Source organism: Periplaneta americana, chromosome 16, assembly GCF_040183065.1.
Source record: "Periplaneta americana isolate PAMFEO1 chromosome 16, P.americana_PAMFEO1_priV1, whole genome shotgun sequence".
NCBI classification, from domain to species: Eukaryota; Metazoa; Arthropoda; class Insecta; order Blattodea; family Blattidae; genus Periplaneta; species Periplaneta americana.
In genome coordinates, this window is record NC_091132.1 from 43310402 (window position 1) to 43333340 (window position 22939).

The following is a 22939-nucleotide window of genomic DNA, read 5'->3' on the forward strand; positions in this document are numbered from 1 at the left end:
GTCACCTGTCCGAAGACAAGTAGGAACCTCATAAGAGACACCAATAATGAGGCAAATAAGTCAGGAGATAGTGAGATATGGTGGCCAGTTACTTTACCCCTCCATTGCATACATTGCTGACTAGTAACATATTCACTAACCAGACTTAAGATGTATAGCCTACATACAGTTGTTCTTCCTCTGCGTCCACACCTGTGGAGTAACGATTAGGGTGTCTAGTCGCGAAACCAGGTGGCCCGGGTTCGATTCCCGGTCGGGGCAAGTTACCTGGTTGAGGTTTTTTCCAGGGTTTTCCCTCAACCCAATATGAGCAAATGCTGGGTAACTTTCGGTGTTGGACCCTGGATTCATTTCACCGGCATTTTCACCTTCATCTCATTCAGACGCTAAATAACCTAAAATGTTGATAAAGCGTCGTAAAATAACCTCTTCCTCTGATATATAGCCACTGGCTGATAACAGATGTAGGTACATATCCGCGAGAACCTCAATCAGAGGTAGAGTGATAGTGATGATACTAAGGGCATATGTCGATATAAACCGTTAATACCGACGAAATGTTAGGAAATAAGACTTAAGGTAAATTGATCATTTTACTGTATTACGACTTGCATTCCACCCAGCGACGACTTCGTAATATCAAATGAAGAGTGAAGTTTTTCTTTTTCAGAAACTAAAATTTGTAAAAATGAAGTGATTTAAGCCCCATTGACCATGCACCCAATAATTATGAAAATAAAGACACAAATAAAAATTTTAGTATATGCACTAATCTTTATACACTAGTACACTATGTACCTATATCACAATTGTATTGAATAATAATAATGTTTTATTTTCGCTGGCAGAGTTAAGGCCGTAAGGCCTTCTCTTCCACTCAACCAGCCTTAATCAATACAATACATAAATTTAAATTACAAATATTTACTCTACACTTAAAAGGTTCTCCAGCAATATTCTTCACTACACATTTATTTAAATTTAGATAAATCTATAAGGTAAAGTAGTAACTTAATTTATGAGCTAATTTAATTCAATCAATTATAATTAATTTAATATTTGAAATAGCTAGTAAAATTATGAAAATTTAATTTAATATAACCTTACTAGGACTATGTTACAGGGAGTATATATATATATATATATATATATATATATATATTTCTATAATGAGAATATTAATGTAATTGCCATTAGAGGTTTTGTAAATCTATTTAGAGAAATTAATGATAATAATAATAAGAATGGACAGATGTTAGTTTCATTATAAATAACACATATTAATCAGCAATTCATCTGTTAAGTAAGAATTTATGTAATTTTGACCTAAATGAAGCTATTGTCCAACAATCCCTTATATCACTCGGAAGCGAGTTCCAATTTCTAGCAACTGAAACTGTATAGGATGAAGAATATAAAGATGTCTTGTGGTAGGGTATAATGAGTAAATTGTTATAATGAGATCTTGTACTTAGCTGATGATATGCGGATAAATTTTGAAAACGAGAAGCCAAATAGATTGGGGTAGCGGTGCGCAGAATTTGAAATAAGAGAACAAGAGAATGCAGGGCTCGTCGATCGCTTAGCCTTAGCCAAGACAGAGTTTGGAAAGACGGGGAAACATGATCATACTTACGAATATTACAAATATAACGGACGCACGCATTATGCACACGTTGTAGCCTGTTGCTCAAATTTGCATTTAGGTTACTTAATATAATATCGCAGTAGTCAAAGTGTGGCATCACGAGTGTTTGTACAAGGATTAATTTTAATTTATCAGGAAGAAAGTGCTTCAGTCGCTTTAATGAGTGAATAATGGAAAATATTTTTTGGAAGTGTGATTCACTTGTTCATTCCATTCCAGGTGACAATCCATATAAATACCAAGGTTCTTCACAGTCGTACTGTATGGAATAGTAGTATTATTTATAATTATCGGTGGCAAATTTTGTTTGTCACACTTCGATCTTTGATCTGCCAGCAAAAATAAAACATTCTATTCTATTCTATTCTATTCTATTCTATTCTATTCTATTCTATTCTATTCTATTCTATTCTATTCACCTCCTGTGGCTCGGTTAAAAATGCTTCTTGGAGGTGCAAATATTTTGTGCGAAACGTTGACATCATAATGCAACTTTTGCGAACCCTGAAATTTTTAATTTCGGGAAAAAAAAAAAATCGCCTTTTGTCGATACTCCCTACTGTATAGCCTGGCTTCAGTACCGGATGAGACAGAATTTTCATCTCGACGGCTCTGGGATCAATTCGTACTCCTATAAATTGAGTATCGTGTAGTTCTTAGTGATAAAGAAAACTTTTATAAATAGCACTTAAAGATTTAGTAAATCTTATTAACATCTTCAATGTTATGCTCTGCAATATAAGCTATTTAAGTTTAAATAATTAATATAAATATTAGTACAACAATCCACATTACAAAAAATATAAGGAAGAACTTTAAATTATTATATTAAATACTATCTATAGAATAAATCTATATTAAAAGATTCTAAATCCATTGCACTTATCTGCCAAAATAGCAAAAATGAGTAATAATCATAAAACAAAAATTATTTAAAATAGCGGGTCCTGGTAAAAAGCGGTCGGAGCGTGGTGCTGAGCATATTATCTCCTCCTAGTGCCGAAGCCAAGAAAGCATGAGGTTTCTACCTCCTCGACCCCTAGTGGCATATACAGAGATCTTTTTACCTTTACCTCACACAAAGAACTACCTACCGTAACAAGAGCTCCCACATGTCTCTCCTGAAACAAAACACATCCTGGCTCAGAGAGGGCTCTTGAGGGCAGACCTCTTCTTGTTACGAGCCGTCAGTCCCTTGCTTCATCTTTTTGCTCACATGTTCCTATCTTACATCTGGTTCGCATCTTTCCCTAATACATCCTCCTAAAAATCTGGAGGACGTTTGAAACCCTTACTTCCGTACCTCCTCGACCTTCCGTAACATACGGCATATGTCTCTGAAGGAAATAATATGTTGAGATTAATTAAATGGTCTGTCGGCAAATAGTGCCGTAAGACAAAGGAACTAAATGGGCCACGTGCGACAGAAATAAACATCTTCTCCACCCTAAATGTACAAAAGGAAAGATCAAAGACGTGACGATTAGTACACAGATTCCTACAATAGTTAAAGATAAAATTAACCCCATTAAAACTTAAATCGATGTAGGTTGAAAAGCGGGGATATGTAGTCTGCACACGAAACCTCAGACTCACATTAAACCCTATCCATTCATAAAATCTCATTGTGTACTAATACAGGTAATAGTAAATAGTACCAGTAGCGGCCGGTGACCGAAATTCTCGGTGAGGCCAGATGCAACTACATAGTTTAAGTGCCTCCGATAGGAAATGTTTATTCATTATATTAATTATTATTGTTGTATTATTAATATCATTATTACTGTATTATTATTATTCGACTCCTAAAGCATTATTATTATTATTATTATTATTATTATTCGACTCCTAAAAACCTGTTATTTATATTATTATTATTATTATTATTATTATTATTATTATTATTATTATTATTATTATTATTCGACCTTAAAAGCAACGTAATAATAAAATTCTCCTTTGATTGACACAAAATCAAATTTATTCACTTAATAGGGATATCTTATGCGAAGTTTTACCGCTAGATGGCAGGAATGTTCCATGCGACGCAACATGTTGTAGGGCTACGTTATGTCATATGCTACAGTTGATTACGATTTCCCGCTTGTTGGTTTTCTGTGCGTGTCAAAATTATATTTACAATTATTTTGTATAACCTAGTATAATTTAATATAATTCAATATTTCCTTATCTCAAAATTTAATTTAATTTACAATAAATAGTAACGTAAACCTGTGTAATATTGAGCGATTCCCCGAGATGTGTGGGGAAATCTGCAGTATGCAGAATATAGATACGAGTAAATTGTTCATGAACCTAAACGAGAACTTTGAGAACGAGATGCAGGAATAAAAAATAGAAACTATGTCGAAGGTGAATATTGCCCTCTTTAATCATTAGTATCTAAGAACCGTACGCTAAAAACAGGATATGCAGCCACCAATGTGTTTTTTTTACAGGAAAGGGATTATCGAGATTGAATTCCTTGTATTTTTTCTGTAGTTGCAGTAAGATCAAATGCAATTTTTAATAGGATGATATAATATGATCGCAGTAGTACCACGATTAGTCGTGTGTTTTGTAGGTTAAGGACATGCAGTTTTGAATACTATGTGGAATGACTTTGAAAATTTGAAGTTAAAACATGGTTTTAATAATTAGGGTACAGTACATTAAAAACATTATTCACGAAATAGATTTCACTACGGATCATCCTGGATAATAAACATTCCAGTTTATCGAGAGTTTACTCCAGGCGTAAACTTCGGAGACTCCTACAACTACTGCATATAATCTAAGCTGACATAGCTCGCTGTCGAGGTTGCATATGTTTTTATTAATTTTTCTTTTTCATCTTCCAAAATGAAACTGTAGTCAACAATTCCTTACATGAAGTAGTTACTTTTATTTAATAGCTAGCACTTTTGAGGCGCAATTTAATTACTTATATTTTTTAAGGTTTAAAGCATATATTCAGAATATTTCGGGACCTGATTGAAGACAAAAAGCTGTCCCTGGTTTTTACATATAGGAGCATAACAAAAATTTGCCATTTTTTTTAGCTGTTTTAAGAGTATTTAATATACTAACACACACTACGTATATCCTCAATGTTTATATACCGAAAAACAAATGCGCACGCAAAGCGCATCCCTCAAAGTACACGTGCGCTATCTGTTGGTGCTAGTTCAGGATATCCCTATTGTTGCTTATGCCTTAAATATTGGTACATCCAGAAGTGTGTCTTTCTATTGCATCAACGTGCTGCAGACCCTTAGTGTATTTCTCGCCGACGGATTAACGACAGAATATCTCTGAAGCATTCTTTGGAAACTCGGTCTATTAAGTAAAAATCGAGGACATTCCGTGTAGCATTTTATCGGTAGAGACATGCAATGCAATGACGGCAGTTTTCACCGCGACAGGGCTGGATGACATCCTACGCACGTATTACCTCTCCCACAGGTACACGAGTGCTTGACGAGGGGGAGTGGGTAGAACTGCATTATACTTAAGCGTTGTAGTAATAGCTCTTTTGAGTGCACTGCACTCCTGGAGGGTTAGTTACCCAGATTCGACCCTTATTTGGTCGTAGCGATCTGGAGAGCTTTTCCTTCGTAAATGTGGATTTAAAATTTCTGTCAATGCTCATTGGTTGTAAGCGTGAGTTTAATTCTTGGGCGCAACTGAACATTTTGAAATAGGGAAATATATATCGCTATTGCTCTTTTCATATTATTTACATTAATTATTTACATGTACACTTCGACTATTATTTACTTTTTAAAATTATTTTATTCGTTTAGAAACTTGAATTAAGTCGCCCCCAGTTGTCTAGGGATAAAGCGCTCTCCTCTAGACCAAAGGGTTGCTGGCTCCAAACCTCCTGGGAGTCGATGGATTTTTCAGGATTAAAAAATACGAAGCGAAAATCTTTCGGGAAATACTTTAAGCCGTGTGTCCCGTGGCTGAGTTTTTCGGCACGTAAAAGATCTCAAAGTCTAAATTAGAGCCTCTGGACTAAATTTCTCCTCTCTCGCGTCTTAATGATTTCTTGGTTGCATAACTAGATGGCGTTTGATGCGATGAACTTGTCACTTGTCCCTCTGCCCTCTGTTGGCAAATAAGTGTAACTAAACTTCTTGTAGGTATTGAAACCTACCTAAGTTCCAGTGAGGTCTATAGAGTTCCAACTTCGGAACTGTGGGTTAAATAAATGCAACCTGAGTTAAGTACATACCATTTGGTACCTCAGCAGTTGCTCAAAATGGGAGTCACCAACGTCAGTGCAAGCATGACATCGGCGTACGAGATGCTGATCTAAATAAAATTATGTATGTATGTATGTATGTATGTATGTATGTATGCATGCATGCATGCATGCATGCATGCATGCACATTATGTGTGAGTACTGACATTTTATTTATTGGTATGTTAAAGGCCTACAGTCTCTAGAGAAATCGAACGAGTTTTGCACATTACACATTAAAACAAATTAATTGCTAAACTAACGATGAAATTGTGGCACGGTGGTGGCACATGAGCCACTGTACCTAGTGTTGCAGACTTGTGATCCAATAAAGGAAATTGGACATTTATCTTTGTCCCTCCGGAAATGAGTTTGTCTCTCCCGCTTGGGTCTTTTGACAGTGCCTCAAATGTTCTACTGTGTACAACATCTGAACAACTGATAACAAATTTTCTCAAAACTTTTAATTATTGCAAATGTGGCAGTTAGTTGTGCATGGTTAACCGGTGATCTGTGTGGTCTCAGGCGGACGCCGTACCAACTTCATGTTGCAAATGTCCCATCATGAAAGTGTCTAGCGTCAAGTAGTAAAATTAATATGTTCGAAACAGATTTGAGGTAAATCTCGACTAGAAATATAGAGAAACTTTTGAGATTAAATGTATTTAGATTTTTTCCCTTAAATATTATATTGATGTTACTAAGAATTACAGCTTCGACGCGTTACTCCTAAATGGGAGTGCTTGGATAAATGACGCAGATTCAAGTACCAACTGGAAGGGAGGATTTTGTTTACACATATTACTCATATAGATTTAAGATTTTAAATAAATGAAGGACGAAATCGTGCTTCTGTGTTAGGAAGTTGAAAATAGACAACTTTCCAAATTAGGACAATATCTAATTAATGTGTCACTACTCTCTAATCTCATTAGATGACTCAGAAATGACGTGAAGTCACACAAAACGCCCTGGAGTCTTTGATTAGTAGCCGCTATTGTTTGGAAGACTTTCTCGAGTGTTTGAAAGACATCCCATTCAAGTCGCATGGAAGCTAATGTTTGGGTGAAGAGTTGAAAGCATGCATGTCAGTCTGTGCAGACACAAAGAATACTTGCTTGAGTTACGCCAGTTTGCTGGCCGTATGGCGGATGACTGCATTAAAATTGAGCGTAAATTTTCTGCCGGAAAATTGTGCTTAATAGGCCTACGTTTCAAATTTCTTGACCTGATCACAATATTTGTAATGCCATACACAATCATGTATTGTGTTATTATATGTATTTTTTGGGTTGCCATTAAGGACACTGGGAAGTAATTAGGGCCAAAAGAATCTAATGTTCCTTTAAAAAAAAATCCAGAAAGCTTTGCTTAACAAGTAGGCCTATGTATTTTTTCCTTGATTTCGGACATATAAATGCTTGAAAATGAGACTTTAAACGTGGCGACCTGTCTGCCTCACCCAAGGGCGTACGCAAGGGGAGGGGGTTACCGAGTTTGAACTCCTCTGTAATAAAAAAAATACATATTTAGATTTGAAATTTTTTTTAATCATAATCGTTTTCCCTTTTCTAATTTTTCACTCTCAGAGTAACAAAATCTACATCGACGTAAGACACAGTCCTACTCCACCTTCAATACAATGCCTTGGTTATCCAGCACGTTCGAATTATAACAATGCTCTCTCTATTATAGAGAGACCTACCGCCTAATACCGAGCTTGTAATAAAATGAAGCTGAACAATATTAAATTTAACTTCTTGTGAAACATATTGAAAAGATTTTTTTGACAGTTCTGTAGTGAAAATGTTGTTAAATATTGTGCATTGTCGATTTTAAACTCATTTTAAGAGCGGTATTTACCCGTTCGTTAGTTTGAGTTACAACTTTATTGTGAAACGTTGGTGCTTTTGACAGTTCATATTTTAATAATAATAATAATAATAATAATAATAATAATAATAATAATAATAATAATACATAAAATTTAAAATACCGATAATGTAAATCGTAAACAATTTTAATAATGACCGGTAGGCTTTGACAACATTCTGTGTGCGCCACTGGCCTCACGTTATGTTTTTTTGTTTTTTGCCTTTCCACATAAGTTGTGATTTTTCAACTTCATATATACTTTCTCAGAAACTGTTTAACATAGAACATTTTCTCTGTGTTTGACATTCTCATTTCACAACCTGCATACACCAAAATACTTACCGTCGTGCAGATAATGTATAAGCTATACGAGGTGTGTTTTAGGGGAGTATTGAAATTCTGCGAACGTATTGTGTGTGAAAGTTTAAGCCAGCGTTGTCAGACACAGCCTAAACGGAGCGGAGCGCTCCACTATAACTCGTTGCGAGCTCCGGTGCTTCCACAGACATAAGCAAGTTCACGCTCCGACTGGACGTCTCTAGCACCACAACCGGTTTCGGAGCTTACAACTCTGACACTACTGGTTTAAGCAAATAAGCATCATGAGCATATTTCATAATGAAAAGTATAAGTTAAAATTGCTATTTATTTCACGAAGTACCCACCGAAATAGAAGCTTCTTTACACTGAATTCGGGAATTTTATTCCACAAAAATTCGAACCCATAATGAAAACGGACTTAATTAATATAAACTGAAATTGTAAATGTCAAACTGAAGACAAATATTTCAGTTCTTTCTCGAATTATAACTGATTTTAATGTCTAAGGGCCATATTCATAGACATTCTTAGCACGGGCTTCCGGTGGATGATCAGCGAACTAACGTTTTTCGTATTCATAAACCAGTGTTAGCGATATCATATGATATGAATCCTGTACAAGTAATCAGTTGAAAGCCGGGGCTAGTTTAGCACGCTCGTAGCGCGGGCTAGCGAAATGTCTATGCATAGCACCCTAAGCGTTTAATGTCGGAATCGAAATAGTTCAGCTTTCACTTGGTTGCAGTTCTGTGTCACACGCTTTTGGCATTCCTTCGACTGTTTCTGCTTGGTAGCATTGCCCCTTGGCAATGTCCTGGGGTTCTCTACAGCAGTATACATTACTTTCTACTTGATATATACAGAGCTTTTCTTTTCGATGTGTGTGTATCACGAAACGCACAGAAATTGCCACACGCAGGTGACGGGAGTTTTTTAATTTTATTTGCAGAAAGCAGATACGTACCTACGTGACCAAGTTGTGTAGATCGAGAGAATGTGAAGGGAGAAACATCTCTGTGGATGTGAGAATCGGTTCTTGTGGTTTATTTCTTTCGTCCGGCATTAAGCCACAACATGTTTTTTGTCGTATTTATTTTTTACCCATGAAAGACTGTAAACACACGATTAGGTTCTATTTTTTTTCTATAAATGTAAAAAAAAAAAAAACGCTGGAAACGCATTCAGCAGTCAGGATACTTTTTCCTTGCATTTCCTGATGCTGGAGTTGTTACGTAGAACCAACATGCTGGGTATTCTGCAACTGATACAGTACATAACTTCAATACCTAGTAATTGTTTATATAATAAGACTCTAAGCATAAGCCTATTTCTTCCATTCATTTGAACTTCATAAGACCTTGCCACGAGTGGGTGAATTTCTGTAGAAGCATGAGAGATAGGCCTTATATAACTGACGAACGGCAACTCTTTAAGAAATAGAGCTGCTTACTATATATATATATATATATATATATATATATATATATGAAGAGTCCACTGCAAGAATGATGGATGTCATTTGGAATACATTTTACAGGAGAAGCAATTGAAAGTTTGAAATGCTTAGCGCTCAAAGCTTAACTGTGATTTTCCGATTATTACTGTACAATGACTGTCAGTGTTAATGTCATATAACTATCTATGTACATTCTATATGTCTTAAGCTATGCATTGACAGTCTTGGTTCATTTTCGACAAGAAAGTGACATCCATCATTCTTGCAGTGGACTCTTATATATATAATGTCACAGGTTAACCATAGTAAAGCAGGGAAATTTAATTACCAGAATTGCATAGAAATACCTTTTCCAAAGCCTCCTTAGTACTGCACCATGTTACAAAATATCTATAGATGCAGTAACTGATGTTTGTGTCATTATGCCAGTAATCTTTAAAGAACTTGAAAACGATTGGAGATATCTCAAAACAGATTGTACCATTGTTTTTCTTTTTCAGAAAGTTTCACATGATTTTGAGTACCTACATGACTCCCTTTCCATTTAAAATTTCAAAGTTGCATCCAAAATGGCGGCTTTTGAGATAGCTGAGGTCTGGAATAGAATGTGTCACTGGTAGAGCATTTGGTCTTACAAATATTGGTAACACCTATAGTAATCGAATATCAAGCATATGGAAGATATTTATATGGTTCTAGACTTTTTATTCATCCTGTATATTGAACATATGATCATGAAAATACAGTTTAGAATGAAGTACAACACCAAGATCTCTAATACAATCTTTCCTAATAATTATGACGTTATTAAGAGAGTAATATTTTAAGGAAGTAGTTTTGCGTGAGAAGTAAATGATGATGATGATGATGATGATGATGACAGTGATGATGATGATGTTGATAATAATAATAATAATAATAATAATAATAATAATAATAATAATAATAGAGAAAACTAACTCCATCCCACATCGTTTTGATCACTAATTCCATTTGGAATTGCTGGGATTTAAATCGGGATCTGAGAAGTGGAAAGGTGATGCTGTTGCTGTTGGAATAACAGTGTATTTAGTATATATTTATTTAACCTGGCAGAGATAAGGCCGTCAGGCCTTCTCTGCCCCTCTACCAGGGGATTACAACTATAATATGAACAATAAAATTACAATTAATATTAAATTTACAATTACAATAAAAATTAAAGTACGACAAGATTACCTGATTAATGAAAGCTAGACAATTTATCATAGAAGTTAAGAACAAAGAATATTTTTGTATTTACTGAATTACAAATTAAACCTAGAATAACAAAATTCTATAATGATGAAATTACCATATATTGAGATATTTTGTGATAGATTAAGATAACTATTTACAAGAAACCATGTCTGAACGAGTCTCAATTACTGACCAAGTGCCTAGTAAGTTTGCGTTTGACTTCAGTTTTATTTCGACAGTCCCTGATGCTAGCAGGTAGCGAATTCCAGAGTCTTGGCAGGGCTATTGTGAAAGAGGATGAGTATGAGGAGGTGCGATGGGATGGTATTGTTAGTATTGTTTCATGGCGAGAGCGTGTGTTCAGATTGTGGCGGGAAGAAAGGTAAGTGAAGCGAGATGACAGGTACGAAGGAATAGAAGAGTTCGAGATTTCGAAGAGAAGGAGAAGTGAATGTAAATTTCTTTTCTTATCTAGTTTAAGCCAACCTATTGTTTCCAGGGATTGAGTAATATGATCATATTTACGAATATTGCTTACAAAAGGTACACACAAATTATGAGCACGTTGAAGTTTCGTTTTGTTGTCGCTGGAAAGGTCAGTCAGTAAAATGTCGGCATATAGTCAAAATAGGGAAATAAAGCGTCTGCAGTGTGTGTCTTTGACTACAATAGGCTACTCTGTCCTCTTAATGCAGAGGAAGATGAGGTCCAGTCCGTGATTTTCTTAATGGACGGCAGGTTAAAGGAAGAGGTGTGGTAGCAAGTTGGGGGATGGACTGTGACGCGAAACACCCGGCAGGCCGGATGCCGCCACCCCGTGCATCGCATAATAACACCCCAGCATGAAATCATTACCAACAGCTGCCTTGCAGCGGTCGCAGTAAGTGGTCTCAATCGACCACTGCGACCGTTTCTTCCTTCTGGATAACACAATTACTCGTCCCGTGCTGCCGACCGTTGTGAATCAAATGCGTAGTGACAAGTACAAATTGTGTGCATGGAAATAAGTGTGCCCTGATCGTGGTGTGCAACGACGGCATGGCAGTAAGTAAACACGATGATATACCGTCTTAGCTATAGGCGAAGCAGGTCTTCTGAAGTGACTGCCCAGCACTAATTGATTCGCCAGTTAGCGCAACTTCTTGTTGACTCTCTGTGTATACTATCTCTTGTCCAACCTTCGGTAAACTTCAGTGGTAAATATACTTATCTGTCACTCATGAAGATACTGATACGCCATGATTAGTGAACGAACTTCATCGCAACTTAAAACCTTAACAAGAAAGTGATATTTTCTTTCGTAATATCACAATCAGTATTCTTTTAAGCTGGCATGCGTGCAAATCGAAGTGGGTTGTGTGTAAAATGTGAAACGGGCAACAGTGATGGCTTCTCCTAATGTACGTAGGTGCTACATCTAATTGGTTTTAAGTGTAATTTATGTTCTATTAAGAATACAGCATATATTTTTCTTATTTACATACGACAGATTATACACTGCTCTGCTCTCTAATGATTTTAGGAACCTTTGGGCTACTTCAATTTCTAGCACATGAAATAACGCATACATCTAGTTTCTGCGCATGCTCCTGTCTTGTTCCCCATTAGTCCTGACTCTTTGCACGCTTTAAGGGGAGAGGTACACCTGTCTGAAATTTAATTTTACTGTATTACAAAATTTTTGTCTCTGAGTCTGTAAGTCCTGTGGAAAAAAAAATTGGCATGCTTGTACTAAATTACTAAGCAATTTTAATGTTTTTGGAAACCTAATAGCTATTTTTATTATAAAAATTTCTGGAGTTTTTCTTCACCCGGACAGCGTTTACATGATAAATAAAAAAGTATTTAAGATATTTAAATGAAAATGTTCATACATGTGTTGTTCTTCCATGTGAACAACGCACAAGAAAAGTTTTAAAGTAGAATGTATAGTTTATTAAAAAAAATATTGTTTATATAGGTTTATTAAATGTTTCAGGAAATTTTGATCGCTATTTTTTTTTAAATAAACTGTACAGTCTTAGAAAAAAAAATTTGTCGCACAGATACTGCATAAGTCCCAGAAAAGCGTCAGTGCGCATGATCAGACATACAACTAAACAAAACTAATGTTATTACCTCAGCTAGTCGTTCTCTTGTGAACCAGGCCGTTCATCCTCTGATCATGCGCACTGCCTCCTTTCTGGGACTTACAAAGTATCCGTGCGACAAAACTTTCTGAGACTGTACAGTAGTGGCCAAAAAACGGACCGACCCTTGTAGCTGATTTCAGAGCCTTGTTCACTCCAGAGCACGATAGACTGGTAATTAACACTTTCGTGGTTCGAATCCTGCCTGGGAAGGAAACTTTTTTTTTTGTTCCTTATTCAAATTTATTCCCAATACTTTTCGATTGCTGGTAAAATTCATGTTCTGGGAATAATAAGTTAATTAAGTAGTAAAATATCGCTGCTATCGAAAAGTATTGGGAATAAATTTGAATAAGGAACAGAAAAAAGTTTCCTTCCCAGGCAGGATTCGAACCACGAAAGTCTTAGTTACCAGTCTATCGTGCTCTGGAGTGAACAAGGCTCTGAAATCAGCTACAAGGGTCGGTCCGGTTTTTTTTTGCCACTACTGTACATCCTGCATTAAACATTTTAAGGAATGTTACTCGCCTAGAGCAGGGCTGGGCACCAAGAGCGAATTCTACTCTCTCACGGGAAGCCATATGACATCTCTTCAACCCCTTTCTTTCCCGCCGAACACCGCGCAGCGTTGATGTCGTGACGGTTGAATATTAAGCGTCCCCGTTTAGAGTTTGGATTCGCTTCCGGTGCCCAGCCCTTGCATAGGGGAACTATACTTGCAAGCATGCAAATTTTCATTGAAATATAGTAAGTACTTTTTGATTTATCATTTTGGGGCCAAAGGTCGACGGACTTTGCTATGCTTTCATGATGTAATTGTTTTACTATTTGCTTTATCATTTTTTTTTTAATTTTCTCACCAGAATCGTATGGAGCCTTTTTCGAAAGACGCACAATATTAAAAAAAAAATGGCAGGGACTTTAAAGAAGTCCCAACAATTTTGTGAAAAGCTTGTATTCAAAGTAAATAAAATTCAATATGTAATTTACGTCCTTTAACACTGTAGTATATTTTATTTTATGTATATATATATATATATATATATATATATATATATATATATATATATATATATACAGAACCCATATACGGTACCCAATATCTCCATGACTATTATGTGGAAAACCTCGAGGCATATTAAATAGAGAATGGAGCGGGACGGACCGTGCAGAAAATCAATTACATATGTGTTTCAATCATACCACGAATAACGTCAAGTGCAAACTCATTAGCACTCGCACATATACGTCTCGCGTAAAAAAAAAAAAAAAAAGGGAGAAGAAAAATATTTGAATAATATTATGTTTCATTCCAACGATAGAAATTACAGCACACTGTTTCATCCACGAGTCGTGCCATTGGACATGTAAACAAAAGAAGTCATATGTACTACCCGTCTGTTGTAAATTGACCGGTGTTGATTCCACGAACTAGCAGAGTGCGTCATACCCCTCCACGAATGCTTTGATCCCCTCATTGCCTCGCGCTCCGTAATCGCCTACGATGTCTTGGATACTTCGACAGCGGAAACATAGCGCTCAGCGATCATGTAACATGGGACACGTTATATTATTATAGTATGATTACAAAGAGAATCTTTGTCGGGTTCACCATATGATTGTTGATTTCTATTTCTCATAAATCTTTAGTCTTTCTGTTAAACTGGAATGATAAGCGTGTCCATTTTTAAATAAGTAGTAAAAGAACAAGAAAACGACAGCAGAAATAAAAGAAGATAAAGTAGAAACAGAAAAAAATGATGGCTGGAAAACATGGAGAGAATAAAATGATTATGACGAAGGGAAGAAGGAAAAGAGAATAGGTTGAAGTAGATGGGAGGAGAGAAAAGAATAGTATTTTGAATACACTGAACATAAATAAGATAAAACCATGTCAGCAATAATAATAATAATAATAATAATAATAATAATAATAATAATAATAATAATAATAATAATAATAATAATAATAATAATATTTAATGGTAATCGGCTAGTACATTAAATGATATTTCCATTCCCTCAAGGTGAATGTTGCTTAAACGCTACTAAATTTTAGACCTATCAATAATACATTTACTCTTGTAACACATTTCATAATCATTGTTATTTTGTTATTAATTAAAAATAACCACAGACTTGATTGTTACAGTGTTTCACATTCATTGAAGTCTCCGATGAATGAAGACTGAGGGTTTGACTGTTTTTATGTTGCAGCGCCACCTAGATAAAGGCAGCGACTTGCTGGAGGAGGCGGGCCAATGTAGTGGTGAACCGCGAACTTCAGGATCTAGTTCTTCCTCTTCAGGACTGAAGGAACTCGCTCGTTCCCTGAAGCAGCACCTCCGAGGATTTAGCGAGCGCTTGGAGGATACGCGGGAGCGCCTAGAAGATACTTCCCGCTGCTTTTACCTGCTCGATAAGGTGAGTCTGATATCTTCCAACTAAGAGCTACTGGCGATCATATAAAAAATGAGAGTATTCAGCATATTACCACAGTCTAGTATATACAGTCACGAAGCTCAATACGTAGTAAATATGCATCCATAGATAGTTGCTAACCACTATAGTCGCGACGCTGTTATTCCCGGCGTGACTCCTCCTCTTTGCTTACACCTTAGGAAGTGAAGGCTCTATAAAGTCTAGGTAGGTAGTATCGTTCGGCATTTTTGTTCTTTCGTTGCCGAGCTACCAGACGAGGAATCTATTTGCCACACCGTTAAACATTATCATGTCGTAGCTCCTATGATAATAAATCAATCGCACTGTAATTGAGCAAATAATTGAGCAGCAAATAACGTCCTCGTGTGCTTTCTGCGAACGCCAACGAAAGAGCCAAAATGGCGGGCGATTATATTAAGTATTTATCGAGCCTTAGGAAATGCATAACGTCATCAGGAGCGAATCACAAGACGCACACGTTTGACTGTAGCCGACCTGCAACGTGATTGGCTGCCGGAAATAAGAGCGACGGGACTATAGGATCGCTAATATCGCCTCATTACAGACAATACGAAATAGTACCGGCACAGTCTATTGTTCCTAGCACCCTCACAACTCAAGCTTCGTGACTGTATATACTAGGCTGTGAAGTTATCCTGATGCAAACAAACATAGATCTAAAATTGGAGAAATTTGGAACTTCCAAGTTTCCAATACTGGATTAGTTGAATGACTGACGATAATAATAATTGTGTAGTAAAACCAAGTATGAAAGGGAATGAAAGAAAATAACAGTGTTGAAACTTGAGACATTGATAAATTAGTATTTCTTTACAATTACATTACCAAAGAAAGATAGGATGTATTTACATACTTCACTTCTAGTTGAGTCATACATACTGTAAACAAAAGACAAATTGAGCGGCGACTTCAATTTCGTACAGAATAAAGGTGAAAATTTGCTATGGGAGAGATTGGATCTCATGTCTTGTGTGTAAGCTTTTTGGTATAAATAGATAGAAAGCGAGTTTTTCTAAGGTCGAGTGTCAGTGATAGGTTAGGTTTGATTATTCAGGCTTACAGTATGTCTTGAATATACCCATTTTGTTTGGTAGGTAGGTATGGATAGATATCCGCCTTCCTCAATTGTAACGAATTACCGATAAATTACATTTAGATTTTTCGTACCCTTCACGGCATTTCTTCTACCTAAGCCCATATTTGGAGTTCTGTAAACAGACGACATACAATGAAACTTCCGTGGCATGAAATCAGCACAACGCTTCCGTCTAAAACATCACAATGACAACGGAAAAAAAAAAAAAAAATCCATGCTTTCCAAACACCTCCAAGGTTGCCTCTTAGTCAAAGCGTTTACCACATCCGGTAAAACTTTTTTTTAGAATAGTATCTATTTTTACGAATTATTCCATGAATCTTGATGCAAGAATTTTAAGAGTGCTGGATTTAGTTTTACTGTTGCTGTGAGCAGCGCTAGGTGTCTGAATAACGTGGGAGCCCTTGGAAGATCGTCTGCAAGAACCCCCATAACTTGAGCCATGTCACTATTTGAGAAAACGCGTAAATACACTTCAAACTGCATGCCATTCTGTTTTGTAACTGAAATTATTATAAATATTATGATTTAATTGAAATCGTGTACGTAGAGTACTACTATGTAACATATTTTTGTAATCTCTAACAATGAGATGATGCTCTAATGTAGATTTAATGGAGTTATGAAGAAATACAGTGTGATTCACGAGGATTTATCTTCACATATGGAGCTTATTTCGAAAAGACATTCTGAACAAAAAATATCATATAAACATTTGTCCTAATCTCAATATTTTCAAAATTTACATTAATTTGAAGTTGTTAGTAAAATACTTTTTTTCTTTAGTTTTAAGGGTAAAAAAATATTACAAATAGAGAATCAACTATTCAAAAGTGTCATTTCTTTAATTGGCTAGTGTTCTGAAGATAAAAATGTGTTAAGAGATTTTATTTTTCAATTTTAACTAAAAGTGACATCATATCACAAAAATTATTACAAATCATACGATTTTAAGAACTTGATTCTTTACAGTTTAATTATTGTATCCTAATGTAGGCCTACAGTCTTAAAGAATTTACAAGATTGTCGTGATTGGTAACAATTGTTGTGATAAATGCGTAAGAAAATATAATTTTGTAGTTAAAAACAGAAAAAAATTCTGTACGAAGCAACTATGGAATTCACAACACATTTTTAGCTTCAGTTTACTAGCTAATTAAATAAATGATACTCCTGAACAGTTCATTCTTTATCTGTAATATTCTTTTAGCCTTAAAACTAAAGAATAATGGTATTTTACAAACAACTTCAAATTAGTGTAATTCTGAAAATATTGAGATTAGGACAAATGTTTATATGACATTTTTTGCTCAGAATGTCTTCGGAAATAAGCTCCGTAAGGGACTGTAAATCCTCGTGAATCACCCTGTATATTTTCGTTTTCATGAAACCTCTATAATAATTTTTCAGAAGGAAGAAAAAATTAATTAAATATCAGTAGGCCTCGATGGTCATTTATGTTCATCATATTTACAGTTTTCTTCCGAATTATTTCATATTCTTATGTACGCCTATTGATTGTTAATTTAATTTTTTTCTTCCTCCTGAAAAAAATATATATGTTTTTGTACTGTCACATAGGTTGTTTCATAAAAACAACGATGATATGTATCATGAAAAACCCAGCCACTCGAGGTTTGATCCTGAAACTCCACCATGGACAGCCAGTACACTCTTTGTCTAAACCCTTAACTCTTCATTGATATTATTTCATGCCAGGAAATTGCCTGCATAAGTATATAATTTCTTTTGTCATTATACAGTTTGTGCTTTAGAGTGGCAATAATGTAATAATTAAGGCGACAATAATGAACAATAAATGAACATTTGGTTATTAATACAATGCCACCCGAATATTTTTATTTTTCATGTAACTTTATCATATATTTTCTGTAGGTTGAGTTGAAAAAACCTGAAAATATACTTTTCTGGAAACTTTTTAAACGACAAGATAATTATCTGATCCACATTCAGATTCCCTGTGGATTTATTCTAGTGGCAAGTTATTTAACAATAATTATATTCTAATTAACTGATCAGGAAAATGAAAAGGAATTGACTGGGTCACTGGTTGAAAAGAAACTGCCTTCTGAAGGATGCACTGGAAGGAATGGTGAACGGGAGAAGAGTTCGGGGCAGAAGAAGATATCAGATGATAGACGACATTAAGGCATAGGGATCATATGCGGAGACTAAGAGGAAGGCAGAAAATAGGAAAGATTGGAGAATACTTGGTTTGCAGCGAAAACCTGCCCTTGGGTAGAACACTATGAATGAATGAATATTCTAATGTAGATATTTGTCGTGACGTTTTTGTTCTCAGAAATACAAAAATACAATCTCTTGAGTTAGGTTATTGTTCTAGAATTTAAATTCATGTAATTGACACAATTTACCTACTTTCTCCCCGCTCATCGTCTCTTCAATTGACGAATCACGATGTCCATATTTTTCTTTCATATTTGACGATTAATATCCCCCATAATAATACGTTTTCTAATTTTTTCTAGTGTACATTTAAGATCCTTATCCTCAGTTTTTAATATGGTAGTGTATCTTTTAATTTTCAAAAAATTCATTCTTTGATTTGTAGTCATTTTCGTCATTCAAAGCGTAAACCTCCAATGAAAGCATTGCTTTTTAATTGAGATCCACTTTTGTCTATAGAAAATAACCATTAAAATTATAGTGCTGACAGACATTTTGACATGTAGGAACTGCAAGACGGAATTATTCGTTATGTCTAATTGATTGGATTATTATATTTGACTATAATACTATCATTCTAAAATTTACGAAATAACATGAAAACGCTTCTATCAGTTAGTATATAAAATAAAATTGTGACTTTTTAGTGTATGTTTTGAGTTGACAGTCCTTTTCATGGAACTGAGTTGTCATTTCTCTGTGTATTGAATACATAACGGATATGTGTAACGTATTTTCACAATCAATACTTCCCTCATTATCGTAGGGCGATAAAAATAAAGTAGATGATGAAACCAGTTGTAACCTGTATTCCATATAGGGGTCGTTCACTTCGTAGACTTACAAATTACAAACCTATAAAGCATATAATTGCTATAGTACTCGTAATATCTCATTCAATGCACATTTGAAGAGTTCAGAACCATAGTGGGCCAAGCGTCATTTACTAAAACCGTAGAAAACAAGGGTTAAAATGAAGTTATTACCACAATTCAATGGAAACACATAGCAAGTAATATAAAGTATACACATTAAAACTAAATGGTATGTCAATTTTCATTAAACTATGGTATTCACTTAACTTTAACTTTTGCTTTCTCCGTTTTTAATAAATGTCGCTTGGCCCACTATGGTTCTGAATCCTTCATTTAAAGCAAGAATGTAAAGCACATAAATAAAGTATCCCGCATACAGATCATGAAGGCTAAAAGGAGTTAGGGAGGTAGAGCTCGTTGGGATTCTTAGCCTCTGCATTAGGAGCAGAAGATAGCTTTCAATGACACGTTCAGCCTCTTTACTTCCAAGACAGAGCCCCGGCATTCATCTAACACAATGCTCACTCAGTAAGTTTTGTAAACGTTCTAAATTATATGCAGCCACTGTACAAATTATTTATTTTTTATTTTTTTTATTTATTTATTTATTTATTTTTTCCCAGTAATAGGTATGTAGTATGAAAAAGTTTTTGATTAATTGTTTGATTAAACTCATAATATATTTTATGCTCGACCATGCCGAAATGTAGTAATTATACACCTGGTAGCAGCCCTAATGGACCTCATTAAAGTACACCTATTCATTAAAGTTCAGGTATTCCACCAATCAGAAAACACCATTGTAGATATATGAAAGCGCAAGTATCGATTATTCTCGGATATGCAATCGAAAGACAACTAGCGAAACGTCACGGAGGCTGGAAATCCAATACTATCGCAGAAGGTTATGTTCTGTTACTATAATAATTAGCGTTAATTGTAATAATATTCAAATAAATTCAATTTGTCATCTCGTTTTTCAATGTCTAAATCAATTTCAAGGTTATAATCAAGATTAATGTTTATTTTACTCTCTAGATTATATCAAGGTCAATGACATTTGTTTCTCAGAAAAAATCAATACTTTCGCGTCTGCGCACATCTCACAATTTACGAGATATTGCACAAGGCCAGTTCCGCTCCCCAGTCAGATAAGAATAACATGAATACTTATGAATAATTTCAAGTTAGAAATATGGTCGAGCATAAAAAGTCGTATGAAACTTGCCCATAATGGTAATTAAGACGCTCGTATGAAAATTATGAAACTCGCTTGCGCTCCTTTCATAAACAAACATACTCGCGTCTTAATTAATACCATTATAGGCTCGTTGCATAATGTACTATTGGATTAGATTTAAATATGGTAATGTAGAATATTGTGTCGCCCATTGAGAAATTTTAAGTTACTTGATTTCGTTGACATTTATTATAACTGGGACATCAGAAAAAGTGTAATATCGTCACGCTAAATTCTTTCTCCAAGACGTTTCTTGTTCCTACATCAGAGAAAAAGATCGAGAAAGTAGAACCACTTATCAAACCACTGTTATGCGAATTATTTGAGAGTTTCCGGAAGAGGTCACAGTTGTTATTAATCTGGTCATCGGACCTCATATTTGGTAAACATACCGTAAATCCACGCAGAAAATTTACATGGAACGAATGATATGCATATTGATAAGGTCATCAATATAGACATTCAGTGTACACACAGTGGAAGTAATATAACTGTTCAGATTTTAACAACTAATTCCTTGGATAGAATACAACAAAAATGACAAGAACATAGTTCAGGGATTCTTAACCCAAACAAGGGTCGCCGTGGCTTTCGGGATGGATCGACGTAGCTTTCCGAAAAAATAAAATTAAAGAAATGTTAATCAAAGTACTTGGGATTATGATTGCTGGTAATATTCATGTTCTGGGAATAATAAGTTAATTAAGTAGTAAAATATCGCTGCAATCGAAAAGTATTGGGAATAAATACATAAATAAATACATCACACTAACATACGAAAACAAAAACACACACAAAATTGCAACCTCATTCAAGAAATTAAATTACAACATCGCATACAGAACAAATAACTTACTTACTTACTTACAAATGGCTTTTAAGGAACCCGAAGGTTCATTGCCGCCCTCACATAAGCCCTCCAGCGGTCCCTATCCTGTGCAAGATTAATCCAGTCTCTATCATCATACCCCACCTCCCTCAAATCCATTTTAATATTATCCTCCCATCTACGTCTCGGCCTTCCTAAAGGTCTTTTTCCCTCCGGTCTCCCAACTAACACTCTATATGCATTTCTGGATTCGCCCATACGTGCTACATGCCCTGCCCATCTCAAACGTCTGGAACAAATAACGCTCTACAAAAACATCTCAACACACAAACAACACAAACAAACAAATACAACCACACAGGCGTATAAAAACTCAAATGTAACACCTGCAAAAACTTCTACATAGGACAGACAGGCAGATCATTTCAAACACGTTACAAAGAACACATCACAACCATAATAAAATTACAAAACACCTCCACATACGCAGAACACATCACAAATGCTAACCACACCCACAGAGACATCAACACAGACATGGAAATACTACACATCCAACCAAAAAGCCAGAAACTAAACACACTAGAACAATATGAAATATACAGACACACAAAAACACACCCCAACGAAATTCTCAACACACAACTCAACTTCAAAACACACACACACTCTTTGACTCTACACTATACCACAGAAACACACCCTCACAGGAAACAGAACAATTGGTGCCAAGACCAACAACGACCAGTTCTGAAGATGACCCATATTTAGGTCGAAACAAGTAAACGAGATACGTTGAAATTTAACACAGGAAAGCCTTACCATACATATTCCGAAGTGATACAGTGTTAAAAGTTGTGTAATCAAGATGTATAATAAATTTGAATAAGGAACAACAAAAAAAAAAAAGTTTCCTTCCCAGGCAGGATTCGAACCACGAAAGTCTTAGTTACCAGTCTATCGTGCTCTGGAGTGAACAAGGCTCTGAAATCAGCTATAAGGGTCGGTCCGGTTTTTTTTTTTTTTTGCCACTACTGTACATGCAAGATGAACATTTCACAGGTTGAAAGCCTAGAAGGATGAAACACAATTTGCCACAGTGAAGCCAGCGTACGAAACAACGGTAATGTACCCATAGAACAACAATTTCGCAGTCCTACGAACAAATGACGATGCAATTTGCGAGGACAGCGGTGTTTATTCTTCAAGGCTACTCTTTGTGTGTAAAAAACTCTTCGCCTTTGTAATCGTAGCAAGTTCCTATGTATGACCAACTGCTTGATGTTTAAAATTCTTCCAATTCAAAAGGAAGTAAACATAATAAGAATAGTATTTCGAAATCCTTGACTGACTTAATTTCCGGCCTATGTTAACATTCATTCATAACAAAG

General features: G+C 35.4%; 1 protein-coding gene across 1 annotated transcript in view; it reads left to right on the forward strand.

Annotated features, from left to right (window-relative positions):
* The window catches only part of LOC138716143 (puratrophin-1-like), a 1133117-nt gene that overhangs the window by 1068924 nt on the left and 41254 nt on the right, over positions 1-22939 (forward strand). Inside the window, exon 11 of the mRNA XM_069848962.1 lies at positions 15115-15321. Within this exon, the coding sequence (XP_069705063.1) occupies positions 15115-15321 (207 nt within the window). The remainder of the gene's footprint in view (positions 1-15114; positions 15322-22939) is intronic.